At 38.0% G+C, this 14,587-nt stretch overlaps 1 protein-coding gene and 1 pseudogene across 2 annotated transcripts; one reads left to right on the top strand and one right to left on the bottom strand.

Moving 5' to 3' along the window:
* Positions 1-1,804: 1,804 nt before the first annotated feature.
* LOC307121431 (major histocompatibility complex class I-related gene protein-like) lies at positions 1,805-11,254 on the bottom strand. Its single transcript, XM_079809021.1, has 5 exons — positions 11,131-11,254; positions 9,623-9,874; positions 8,554-8,832; positions 5,338-5,589; positions 1,805-5,264 (listed from the first exon to the last, which is right to left on the bottom strand). Exons 1-5 carry the CDS (start codon positions 11,183-11,185, stop codon positions 5,116-5,118), a joined length of 987 nt encoding a protein of 328 aa, XP_079665147.1. The 5' UTR covers positions 11,186-11,254; the 3' UTR covers positions 1,805-5,115.
* LOC307121823 (putative nuclease HARBI1) lies at positions 11,227-13,182 on the top strand (annotated as a pseudogene). Its single transcript has 3 exons — positions 11,227-11,240; positions 11,356-11,432; positions 12,719-13,182. The product of its transcript is annotated as a putative nuclease HARBI1 (transcript).
* Positions 13,183-14,587: the final 1,405 nt, after the last annotated feature.

The raw sequence follows: 14,587 nt of genomic DNA, 5'->3' as shown, positions 1-14,587 counted from the left end.
TCAATACATTATAATTTATTCAAGTTTAGGCTTTTTATCATATAAAGTGTTTCAATGTTAAATGTTTCAATATCCAATGTAGTCCTTAACAGTAAAAGCTGCATGAATATTCATTATAAAATAGCTTTAGACGTGGTTCCTGTAGCTGACTGAGCATGGCGCAATAACGCGGGTTCGATCCCCAGGGAACATAGCTATACTGATAAAGCATTAACTACCCAAACCAGACAACAATAGTAAATATAACCCAGCTCCCACGCGAACCCGTGCACGTTTGTAACTTTAACTTTCAAATTCAAAGCACACTATAGTAGGTGCGTGTAAAAAAACACGGTCAAATCATACCTGTTAAAACAGATGTTGGAACTAAAAGCAAACAAGCAAGAACATAGGATGTGTTCATTTTGTTGTTGGCGAAAAACACTGTCCGTAGATTGTAGAAGATGCTTCGTTTTGTTATGAAGGGTTGACTTTCCGATGATTTAAAGGAAATACGAGCCGTTCAGTGGCCGCGCGGTGGCTATTAATATCCAGAGGTGGACAGTAACTAAGTACATTTACTTGAGTACTCTACTTAAGTACACTTTTTGAGTATCTGTACTTTACTGGAGTATTATTTTTTAGGGATACTTTTACTTTAACTTCACTACATTTGAAAGACAAATATCGTACTTTTTACTCCACTACATTTCTATCAAAGTCGAAAGTCATTTCTGTAGCAGCTTTAAAAGTCAGTGGATGATTTTTCTCTTCTTTAAAAGTTTATTTTTTTATTTTTTTTGCAGACAGCCTATCCGTAATCACTCTTGTATAGGGTCATGTGAAGTTTCCCAACATTTTTTGAACACTGGTCAGTTTATAGCAAAATGGAAGAAGACGGTTCCTTGGCACAGTGTGTGCATCCATGGCCATAATTAAAAAGTATGTTTCAGTTTTCTCAAAAAATTAAAGATTAGTTTAGTTGGCATACACTTTGATGCAGGTCTCATAAAATGTTAAAAAATGTAAATGTCTGAGAGAAAGAGAAGAGTAAACAGTTGGGAGAATATTGGATGCGTATCAGTGTATAGGGTCCATGCATTCAGCTTTAAAGTGACAGCAGCTTTGTAAAGAGCTTTTTAACTTTTATACAAGAAATTGAACATTTCAATACTTGTAAGTTACAACACTATACAAATGTAAAGAAATGAGTTTAAGGTAGTCGTATGCTAGCATGTCGGATGGAGCATCACTGACTGGCTTAAACCACCTTGGTGGCATAATGTGCATTTATACAACAATAATAAAATAATGCATTGACATAAAAAAGGAAATTTACTTTTGATACTTAAGTACTTTTAAAAACAAATACTTCTGTACTTTTACTTAAGTAAAAATCTGTTTTTAGAACTTTCACTTGTAACGGAGTAATATTTGACCAATAGTACTTTTACTCAAGTAATAGAGTTGTGTACTTTGTCCACCTCTGTTAATATCCTGTGCTGTAGCCTACATGTCAGTGATGAAAACTAAGCTTTCTGAATTTGAAAACAAAAAGACAGCATTTTTGCGCCTTTTTAAAGCACTTCGAAGGGTCGGAACGAAAGTGAAATTCCCTCACTAAGTAGGCTAGCTTAAGTAGCTACGATCACGTGATCATAAGATTGAGAAACTTTTTTATATTTATATGGCCTACTTTTTTTTAATGATTTAAACCCTTGTTAACCCAATAGGAAGTATTCCTTAGTTATTTTCAATGTTATTACCAAGTGCTACATGGAAACATTTTACAATGTTGAAATAAACAAGAATTACAGGAACAAATATAGGCAATATTTGATGTAAATGTTTAATTTGCAAATAATCTGAACAGCAATACCATCATATTTTTATAATAGCTGTTGGCTAAACAAGTGAACACCAAAGACAAGAGCATTCAGACGAAAGTCAAGGAAGGTATACGACTAAAAGTAGCTATAGTGATAGCTACTTCCAAATAAGTTCAGTAGGGTGAATTCAGGGTGATTGGGACACTTTTTCCAAGTCATCTCAATGGAAAAAAGTGTCCCAATTACCCTAGATCTGATCTAATAAGTCACTATGCATAACACATTTTGTTTTAGGATAGTAATAATTATTGAAAATAAAATTACATAAAAACCAAATACCAAAGTTAAAAGTGACATGGAATGTTACAAAAAATATCAAATGTTATGACAGTCAAACATGAAATGTAGGCAGACAGATTCTTAACGGTAATTTCAAAATCAAAGCAAATAAGATGAATGTGCAAAATGTGATATGATAAACACGTGCATATAGCTTTATCCTGTTTGTTCAGTCACAATAAATTATGATAAAACGGGGTTAATAACACTGAAATTATTTTTTATAGATCAGTCGTAAATTGTCAGTTTATCACATTGTAGATATTTTATCTACATTTTGGAATCTTAGAAAAGTGTGGTATCTTAGTATACAATCTCAAAAAAGATTCTGTAAAAATAGGGCACAATAACTGTATTAATTCAATGGAATCTTCCAAATTTATTTTTGACTGGTGTATTACCTGTATTTTGCATTATGATGTGTTGGTTAACGGAAATGTCCGTAAAATGACTAGATAATATCTGTCATAAACTGCCAGTATGTACTTTTGTACAGTGTACTTTTAACAAAATAGACTACAAAAATATAAAGTGAATCCAGGTAAATTGTGCTACTTGTGTGAAAATGTGTCTCTGCTTAAATTTCACAGCTTAAATACGGCCCGCTAGCATCACGGCTCGTATTGTTCATGTTTATAAAGTTATTACCTAAAAGTGCAACATTTCGCAGTGCCGGCCCTAACATTTTGGGGGCCCTAAGCAGATTTCCAAAAAGGGAAATCCCCCCACTACCTGTTTCATCTAACCACCCCAACACACACACACACACACACACACACACACACACACACACACCTTATTGTTTGACCAAATTTTCTTACTTAATATATTTATCTTTCAAGATATAATATGAAGATATCTTTACTTATGCACACTTTTTAATGGTTTTAACGATTGCTTTTAGATAAATGTAACAACATTTAGTGAATTAAGGCTTTAATAACGCAAAACACCTGCCAGTGGGTTATTTACATTACACTAGAGAATTGTATATTCAAAATAATTATAATAATAGAGAATAGATACTGTTCTGGCATGTTTTAGTCCAGATTAAAATGCAAAGCACTTTATAAGTGTAAAAACAAAGTATTTAAGTAGGCCTATTTAAATATTTGGATTTGTTTGATAAACACTAAAGCGAATACAGAAATCTGAATGGCTGTTTGAAAACGTTTGAAATAGCCTGGTTGCCTTCTTTTCCTCTCTGTTAGGAGTAGAAACAGGAAGTCGGGCTTGCTGCTTTGTGTACAGGGGTAACCATGGTAACCACAGTATTCTGCTCCATAAGCGCCACCTCCCAGTGTTGCTAACTTAGCGATTAAAAAAAAAAAAAAGCGACTTTTTGGATAAACGTCAGCTATTTTACAGATGTCACCAGTACGGTCCTGCGAGCGCGAGGTCTTGCTTTCCCCCTGCTGCCACATCTCTCTCTGTGTCTACCCTGTTCAGTGAATGGCTGAGAGGAGCAGCAGCGCATGCCTGTAAACCATAGACCGTAAAAAAATATGGACGATGCGACTTCATTCTCTTCTGCTGAAGTAATTGAAGCCTCCGGAGGTCCGAATATGGCACTGACATCATGCACAGATTTGGGACCAAGTCTGCGCAGTAGAGAGCAGGAAGTAGAGACGCAATATCAAAAGCCCGCCCACACTCTCGCAGATGAAGAACAATTCATTATGTTGGTGTGAAATAAACATGTTATGGAAATGTAGAAATTAAAGCTCAAGCTCCAATCTCCTCCCAAAAAGTCTGTTAGTGCTCAGAGAAGCCATCAATCATGACGTCACACCCCCCGTTTTTATAGCATCAAATAACTAACTAAAACTAAATTTATTTAAAAACAAACACTTGCATTGAAATAATCCTGATAAAAACTGCCTACAATGACAGAAATCAACTTTGGGGGAAAATTATTTGAAGTGTAATTTGATTGTTTATCGATCGAGGAGCGGAATGAGGATGTTCCCCTTTTATAGCTCGTTCAAAACAACCCGCAGATACATTGCAAAAAGGCGCCCAACCAACATACAGCAACCTGCTGGTTATAGGAGCAATCATGTAGAGATTATTTTCACCAGCAGATGGCGCTGTGAGATACGCTGACTCTACTTGGTGGCGCGCGCCGCAATTACTTTGTGAAGAACGTAACCGAGAGGAGAGCGCCATTATCGTCAAATATCAAAAGAAACATCGTTATCGCTTTCAAGGTAGTAACATACTATCTATTCATGTTAAATTAAAGTAATACTGTTTGCATGTGCTTTATAACAGGGCCTCAACAGGGTGCGGGATTGTCACAACGCAGTGATTACCACACATCTTAACTATAAATATAAAAACCTAAACAATTACTCTTTCAACAAATATACAAGTGCAGAATACACATACTTAAACACATGCTTAAAATGCAAAATAACAAGATCGTAAGTGTTATTTTCAAGCAAAAACGTAACAAAACATTTGAAGTAAAAAAAAAAGTTATTTATATAGTATACACTTGTGAAAATATTAAATACAATTATAAAATTTCACATTAGGCCTATTTGTAAATAGTTTTATTTATTGTATTCATGTTGTTTTGTTTGTGTAATTTTGTAAAGTCATGTTACTGTTTTGAACTGCTTATTTAAAATGGTTTTTATTTATTTATCCAGTTCAATTTCTAGATAATCGATATTTTGTTGGTTCTGTCAATTTCATTGCACTTTACAGTTTGTTAAGATTGCAGATTCATGCTAATATATTTCTCGGTTATTTATGTATCAGTGCATTATGTGGAGTGTATTATTGAGGCTGCCATTTACTTATAACCTTATGCAGATAGTCTATATTTATTTGTTTTATTTTATTTATTTCTGAAACTACCTCAACTACACTAATGTGTATATGGTCATTTAAATCTTGTACAATAAACGGCCGAATTCAATCTGATGACTCTGACTCCCTGACCAGAGTTCTGTAGCGGTCAATAACATTCACCAGCATTCAGTGCAATCCCCAACTGTCTTCCTGCTTGCCTTCCAATCCACACAACTGCAAAAACAGATATCGTGCATACCAATGCCAGGACAGCAACAGCAACAGCCACAATGTGATGTCTGGAAGGTTCATTTTCTAAAAGAGGAAGCATTTAGAATAAGATCAAAACATTAAGATGATACATTCTGTTTGTGTAAAAGCTCATTACCTAATTCAATGATCAGTTTGTCGTCCAGGTGTGTGGCAGAGCATGTGTATGTGTGTTTGTCTGCACTGATCTCCAGACTCTTCCTCATCTGGTACGTCCCGTCACCATTGGGCAGCAGATCTCCTCCAGTGATCTCATGATCAGATACAGGCTGCCCATCTCTCAACAGGGTCAGGTTGATGTGACGAGGATAAAATCCTGTTGCCAAACAACTCACACGAAACGCTTTCTGGATTGTGATTTTGGGCGTTACTGTAGAAAAACAAAAAGGTGATTCAGAGAACGTACATGGGTCACATTTAAGTTTATTTTTAATTCTGCATAGAACAAATGTAGGGAATTAAAGGGATAGGTCACCCAAAAATGAAAATTAGCCCATAATTTACTAACCCTCAAGTCATCCTAGGTGTATGACATTCTGTAACACTTCCACTGATGAGGCAAGTATTTAGACCCAAGTGCAGCTTTTATTCATCCAACATAGCAAAACATAAAACAAAGATTTGGCTAAACAAAAATAAAAGACATGGCTAGGCTTAATTAAACTGAACAACATGACTTGACTTGGACCTTGACTAAGGCCCAATCCCAATTCTATTTTATACCCCTTCGCCTTCCCCTACCCCTACACCTACCAGTTCCCCTTGCCCCTTGAAACAGAGTGCCAAGGCGTAGGGGTGAAAATATTCCCCTAAGAAATGGGACACCACTACTATACCATTACACCTCATCATACCCCGTTTCTTTTATTATAAAATCCTGTGACATTTAACCAGTATGAACAGCAATGAAGTGCGTAGGCTATATCTAACAGAAATCAGGCACGAGCACATTTAACAAATTACTCACTCCCAACAGAGTTTTGCGCTGTATTTGGACTTAATAAAATGTCGCTCGATTTCAGTTCAAAAACATATGAGCCAGAGTTTCCTAAGATGATACAGAATGATACAGAACATACAAGACTAGTGAAGCCGCTTTTCCATTGGACCAAACTGTTCTCTTTGTTTATTAACCGTTCCATTCCGTGCTGATCCGAGCCAGCCGGTAGCCCGGTACGGATATGGTTTCGTTATCTACTGTGGTGCTGCGATAATGTTCATACGTTATACGTCAAGTCAGTCGTTGCTTTGGTAACGCGAGAGTTTACAGATGATATGTATTGTAAATATTGACTGCGTTATGAAGGATGACCAGATATATATTTTTTAATTATTATTAATATGTGTTAAAATCCCGCAAATAGTGCATTTAGCAAGCTACGGAGAAACGGCAGCCAGGCGACATGCAGTGATCGTTCCCGAGTGGCAACATACACACATTCTATGCAGCACGGTAGTCTGTGAAGGGAAACTCCTCATACCCCTTCGTTCGAAGTGTGGTCCTGAAAAATCTTTGTTTGAAGGGCTATCTGGCCTTACCCCTACCACTCCAGCCAAAAAAAGAATGGAGACACCCCTACCCCTTCACGTGAACGCGCAAAACGAAGGGGTAGGGGAAAGAGAAGGGCTAAGGGGTAGAAATGGGATTGGGCCTTACTATGACTTTGCCACAAAACTCACCAACAGTGGTTACAACATCAATAACAGACAAGGACACAAGGCAAACATGAGGGCTTAAATACACAGACTAATGACAAGACAAGTGACACCTGTGAACAGTGATGAGACAATTAGCCAATGACATGACACAACACATGAGGGCATGGGAAACACATGACAATGAAACACATGACAAAACCAGGAAGCAAGGTAATGGGAAAACAAACGTGAAAACATGAACAAACACCAAAACACCCTGTGACAGATCCCCCCCCTCTATGGGCGGCCCCTGACGGATCAGGGGCCGTGGACGGCCATGGCGGATCAGGGGCCGTGGACGGCCATGGCGGATCAGGGGCCGTGGACGGGGCCGTGGACGGCCATGGCGGATCAGGGGCCGTGGACGGCCATGGCGGATCAGGGGCCGTGGACGGCCATGGCGGCAACGGCAGTTCAAGGGGCCACAGAGGTGTGGCCTTCATGTACCCCAAAAGTCCTTCTCAATGGGATGCTGGTCTTGGCGTAGGCGCAGGAGAGAAACTGCTGGGTACATGGTTGACGGTCTGTTATTCTGTAACAATTATCCACTGAAGAGGCAAGTTGAGAACCCAAGTGCAGTTTATTCAACAGAAATCTTAACATAAATCAAAACCATAAAACAAAGACTTGACTTAAACAAAAACAAGGACAAGGACTTGGCTATGAAAAGCACTCACCAACAAGTGGGTTACAACGACAATAACAGACAAGGACACACGGCAAACATGACGGCTTAAATACACAGACTAATGACAAGACAAGTGACACCTGTGAACAGTGATGAGACAATTAGCCAATGACATGACACAACACATGAGTGCATGGGAATCACATGACAATGAAACACATGACAAAACCAGGAAGCAAGGTAATGGGAAAACAAATGTGAAAACATGAACCAACACCAAAACACCCTGTGACACATTCTTTCAGACGAATAAAATCGGAGTTATATTACAAAAGTCCAGGCTAATCCAAGCATTAGAATTTGATTAATAGTTGCTCTGTTTTTGAAGTCCATAAAAAGTGCATCTGCCCATCAAATAACATGCTCCACGCGGCTCCGGGGTGTTAATAAAAACCTTCTGAAGCGAATCGACGCGTTTGTGTAAGAAAAATATCCATATTCAAAACTTTACCAAGTAAACTTTCGGCCGACCGCCTTCCGTGGAAAAGTGTTGAATGTTGAAAGTGAAACTCAAGATGCGTATGTGACGTCATGACGAGCCTACCTGGTCGCGTTAGTCTTTCGATCGGCAGGGGAACTTTTAACAATTTTTTCATAAATTGAACAGGGAAGGCGGTCGGCCGAAAGTTTACTTTATAAAGTTTTAAATATGGATATTTTTCTTACACAAACGCGTCAATTCGCTTCAGAAGGCCTTTATTAACACCCCGGAGCCGCGTGGAGCATGTTATTTGATGGGCAGATGCACTTTTTATGGACTTCAAAAACAGAGCAACTATTAATCAAATTCTAATGCTTGGATTAGCCTGGACTTTTGTAATATAACTCCGATTTTATTCGTCTGAAAGAAGAATGTAATTTACACCTAGGATGACTTGAGGGTGAGTAAATTATGGGCTAATTTTCATTATTCAACTATCCCTTTAAGAGGTGACCATGAGTACGTACTTTTTCTATTAATTTGATGATATCTCTTTTCAAGGAAATTCTTGAGAGTTTTTATACAAACTGGGTAAAACGTGTGTCTCAATTCCCACTTAAATTCTTCCAGTTCAGGTTTGAGCTCATCTTGTGTAATATTTAAAATCACTTTATAAGTAAAAGTGTTGTTAAAGTAACAGAGCTCATCGGTGGTGGCGCCTCTGGCCGCATCCTTTATAATCATCTTTCCAGTATTGTTAGGATCCAGCAGCTCACAGACAACCTGAGTCTGATAAACATCCAGACCTGTGAGGGAAATGAGGGAGAAGATTGTCATAGACTGGCCTCCTTCATCTTACACGCTTTGTTTAGCAAATTTGATATCTCTAACATTGTCACTGTAAAATCAACATAATTCCTCTACACCTTTAGTGTATTGTGTACACATCCAAATTAATTTAAAAACATTTTTATAAATATCATTAACCCCCCTGGAGCCACGTGGAGTACATTTATGATGGATAGATGCACTTTTATGGACTTCAAAACAGGAACAGCCATTCACTGCCATTATAAAGCTTGGAAGATTCAGGACATTTTTTTTATATAACTCTGATTTTTTTTATATAACTCTGATTTTATTTGTCTGAAAGAAGAATGTCATATACACCTAGGATAACTTGAAGGTGAGAAAATCATGGGCTAATTTTCATTTTCGGGTGAACTATCCCTTTAAGGTAAGCTCACACTACACACAATTTTTTTTTTTTGTCGCTGACAGATTTCCAAGGTCTGCATCAAAGCGGTGCTCTTAAGTATGAGCAGGTCAGCGACGTGTCTCAAATAATCACAGATACTAATATTTGTTATATATTTGAAAAAAGAAAAAATAATTAAGATTATGCCGAAATTGACAAACTATTAAAACATTTTATTCTTTTAATTCTGATATCACAAATGATTTCACCTAAAAACCAAAATCAATTTAAAATCAAACATTAAAAATATGGTCATCATGTATTTGCAACTGGATATGTACAGTATGAATTGCATTTCATGCATTTTAAAAACATTAATTGATGTCACACATACTTACTGTTATTTTGGCTGTCTTGCCTTAACAGTGCAGATCTTCTCAAAAAGGACTCCTTCATGTAGTCACTTATACCCTTTAAGTATTTAGAATCAATCACATCATCCTCATTCGTCGTATTCCCTCTTGAAATATATGTCTTTGAATTATAGTATCCAACTGTGATGTCGTCCAAAGCTGCTGTGTAACTATATTCAGGAAATTGTGTTTCTCCCTTAATGTAAGTTGAAAGCAACCACAAAGAGTGGCCTGAACCTGAAACACAAATTGATTATTGTTGATTATTTTTATTATGAATAAGTAGTATGTATTTCTACCACATTATATATATATATATATATATATATATATATATAAATATATATATATAGGAATCTTGGCAATGACTTTCACTTTCATCCAGCATGAAAATGATATGATTAGGGGGAGCGGGGCACAACCTAACATTTTTTGACTTTCTCAGATTGTGTAAATCCACTTGGGGTTCAGAGGTTTTTTTTTTGCTTTTGTTTTTTTTGTTTGTTTGTTTTTTACACACCTAGTACAAATACGTGGTCTTGTTTTATTCATCTTGTTTCAAGTGTATAGGCCTACTTTTTCTTTGTTTAACCTGAAAGAATGGAAGTGAATGGTAACATGCCCCATATGGGTACACTGTAACATGTGAGGGGCACATTGACATACCAGAGCTAAAAATGTTGTCAGATCTAGTAAAAAATATACTAGACAAACAAAAACATTTTTTTAAATAAAATGCAATTATTAACTTTTTCATATAAAATGGCATTTTTTTAATTATTAAAATAAACAACGTGGAGTAGGACAATTAACACTGCAAACGACTATACAGCAAAACAATGTGAGCAAAAAGATTACGAAACACATTCAGACATTAAGAACAGGCACACAGCTGGACACAATTAACACACCCCTGCCTCCAGCCACACATAGCTAACGAATTTCATCATAATTTCTGAACAATTCGCAGTCGCCTTTTTCTCAAGGTTAGTCCAGAGAATTCATACAAGGTATAGGCCTATGTTAATAACATCGCTATCGTCAACATCGCAATTCTGGGATAGTACAAATGTAACGGAGTTATGTCCAACCACCTCAAATGGAGTTTAAATCTGGCTAGTGTCTTGTTTGCTAATCTTCTTAGATATTAAAAAGAAATTGCAGATCTCTCTCGTTTTAGAAAAACTGAGACGAAAAATTACCTTTATTAAGAAATTTACTTGCGATTGTTAAATATTTGTTCTGCCATATCTTTAAAAAAAAATTGCCTTTTGACGGATATCTTCCCTGTTCGAATGGCAACTAGTAAATGGGCCACATTACGTGTCATGCATGGATTACCTTGGAAACCTTAAATCTTAAACGTGCGTTAGGTTGTGCCCGTCGTGCTCTGTCCTGCAGACTTTGCAGAGTCTTCATTAATCTTGAATTTACTCGTTGAAAAAGATTAGGTTTTAAAATTCTTATAATATTTAAACATACAAACAACGTACCATTTGACGCAGATAAAAGTGCAAGTATATAAAAAGGAGACACGGTTCTATCCATTTTCACGGCATGCCTTTAGTCTTCCAATAGGCTTGTTTGAGATGCGCCTCGCCTCGCCTCGCCTGAAATAATAGGCGAGAGTAGGCGGCTGCAGTGAGGGGAGGAGTGAAAAAAGTGCAGGCAAGCCGGGACACTTTCTGAATCGCTGTGTTGTGGACTGCAAACGTCAGCAATGGAAGAGATCTCGCCTTCTTTATCGCAGACGAAGTGGATGCAGTTGAAATACCACTGTTTTTACACGAAGATGGTTATGATGAGGACAATCACCGAAGGTGAACAGTCATTAGCTACTTAAAATGGCTTATTCAGTAAATGGTAGGGATATAAATCTATCTGATCTAGAGTGGTATATTGCAACTTGCATCTAATTAAATTAATGTCGTGTAAAAAAAATAAACTGCCCAGACTGCAGATCAGCACCAAATAAAAGAAAGGTTTAAAGGATTTCTTTAAAACGTAAATTTAGCCAATAGCAAGTTGCTTTTGAGAGAGAGAGGTCACAAGATTTGTTTTCTCTCTCTTAGGAATGTCCCTAAAATTCCTCACTTTGTTGAGAATGTGGTCCATATACAGTCCTTCTGAGTTTCAAAGTCATTTCAGACTTTCTAGAGGGCATGTGGAGGTATGTAGGCCTACATGGTGTCAGAAGCAAGCAATATACATCCTGTTAGCTAGCCTGGCGTGGCCATACTCAATTCTAGTCAGAATATGAGTCTGGTACCGCTCCATTGAGCTTTGATTATGGGGCGTGTTTCAACCGAGCCAGGAAAGACCTCAATTGGATAGACCCACAACCAATCAGAGCAACGGAGCGACGCGTAACGTTAGTTGTCAAATGTCAACAGAACTCAACTGCACTGTGTTGCCAAGTCTGTGTTTTTCTCCATGTCTGCGGGTTGAAGCGACCACAATTATGTGATTATATAAACCCAGGAATGCGAATTTTAGCTGGCAACCTTGCCAAAATAACATATTTTGCCAACCAAACGCCATTTTTTTCCGGAGAACCCCCCGGAAAGTTATTGTTTTGGGCTATAGTTTTGAGTAGCAATTGTGCGCGACATTGCAAAAAAACTTGGAAACCCTGTCTGCACGCACGCTGGATTAAGTAACGTTACAAGAAAAAGATGAGTGTAAACGATCTTTGCCAGTAATAAAATAATTGAAGGATACACAGAGTACTTACCAACACGATCATCGTTTCTGAGAGAAATAGTGAAGGTGAATGCATATACGAACAAGTTCTCCGTTTAGGATAAGAGCAAATTCAACCCAAGAGCCTTCGATGACGTGGATGATTACGTTACTGTTGATCATCTGTCCATCATCGTCTAAAGCCCGCCCTGACAATTTCATTGGTCCGAACAGTTTCTGTTCGGGCATAATTCCTCCTCTATGGAGCGAGTCCAGACCGAATTGCCCGAGCAAAAAAGTTTGTGGGCGGGGCTAAATTCGGCTGGCATCCAGGCTACCTGTTAGCATATATCCCAGTTAGAATTTGAAACAGCTGGTGTCCTAAAACTGTCTGTGCAGTTGATGGATGCCACATTCCCATAATGGTAAAAAAAACACTGTGAGAATCCTGTGGCCTACATAAATAGGAAACAGTTCTATTCTGTTATACTTACAGGATTCTGTGACAGTCAGCGGCGGTTCTGTCATGTCAATGTGGGTCACCCCGGTAGCTGGCATGATTCAAGGGCATTTCGTTTGTCAGAGGTAGGCCGACTTCTTGAGGAAGATCCACATTCTCTGGTTCCTGAGGGCATGCATATAATTGGAGATTCTGCATACCCTCTTTTGCTTCAGCTAATGAAGACAATGGCCACTTGACTGTCAGGCAGAGATGGTTCAATAGGAAACTGAATTCTGCTCGTGTAGTCATTGAGCATGCATTTGGAATTTTAAAATCAAGATTCAGGAGACTCAGGTGTCTGCACATGAAAAAAGTGAAGAACATTTTTTTCTACAGTCACAGCCTGTTGCATTCTTCATAACATCTGCCTGGAATCCAATGACCACATTGAGGAGGATCAGCAGGCAGATGATATGGAGGATTACCCATACCCACCAGAAGCCCACATTCACAATAATGCATCACATTATAGATATGCAATCTGTGGCCGCCTGTAAACATCACATTGACTTGTTCTACCTTGAACACTTGTTTAAACTTATCTTAAGAACAATTTTTATTTTATTTGACTGTTTTGTGAGCTAGTGGATGGGATTGTACAGGATGATATTAAGCACTTAATATCAAATGATTGACAGTATTCTGCCAGTCACCCACTGTCATAGGGAGGAATGTTTTGTGTTGTTATAATAATGATGTGATGAGCAATAAAAATGATGTGATACACATGGGAATGGACTACATAGTTAAACTTTATTTTTGAATATATCAATTAACATTTCTTGGGATTTACTGATTTTTTTTTAGCTGTTCTACTATTTCTCCAAGGCAGGTAAGAGATTTTTTTTCAAACGCCCTTCACCGCCTCTCTTTAAGCCTTCTTCGGCGCTCTAAGTCAGGCCGCACTAGTGACTCTAGAGCAGCTGTTCTCCTCTCTGAATGCGCTTCATAAACTTCACAGAATGTGGATCTTGTTTGTCTTCTTCTGTGTGTTTCTGTGGAGGGCATAGCAGTGGAGGGACCTGGTTGCTCTTCTTGGAGAGGCTGTTCTTGGGAGCTTGAGGCCTGTGCAAATGAGGACTTCGGCACTGTCTGGGATGAGGTAGTGTTGAACAGAGGAGTTGAGCATATTGTGCCTGATGGTGCACTCCCAACTCCACATTTCCCAAATAAGTCTTCCATTTGCTTTGAGAAAACATGTGAAACAATGTAAATAGAGATGCTTTAGAAATGTTAAATGTAAATTCTGCAGTAATTTCGATACAAAAAGCACACCAACCTTGTAATACTCCCATGTAACTTTTCCCTCTCCTGTTGACCGACACCGATCTTTAGCCCTTTTGTAGGTCGTTATCATGTTTCCAAGTTTCTTTCGCAGTTTTTCATTGCTAATGTTGTAACCTTTGTCTTTGAAAGCTTGCTCAAGCTTTTTGTAGAATACGATTTTATTTCGATAGTACAGATGCAGATACATTTGTGTGAGGTCAAGAAGCAGCAGTGTGGTCCTGTGTGTGAATTCTATGAAAACAACAGTTTATAATTGTGAGAGATAAACTTTACATATTGGATATTTAGTTGTTTTGTGCATACCTTGTTGGGTTTCTTGACATTCTGACTGCATGGAAGGGGATTGAAGATGGTGTGTTTGTGAGGATTGTTGTGTAAGATTTATTTTCCTTGTTTCAACAGGGCACTCGACAAGGGATGCTGGATGAGTAATCACTGGAGTGGGACACTGAGACAGAGTAACATGAGGGGGACACTGG

This window comes from Gobio gobio, assembly GCF_949357685.1.
Source record: "Gobio gobio genome assembly, chromosome: 25".
Taxonomy (NCBI): domain Eukaryota; kingdom Metazoa; phylum Chordata; class Actinopteri; order Cypriniformes; family Gobionidae; genus Gobio; species Gobio gobio.
This window is presented reverse-complemented; position numbering and strand designations above follow the sequence as displayed.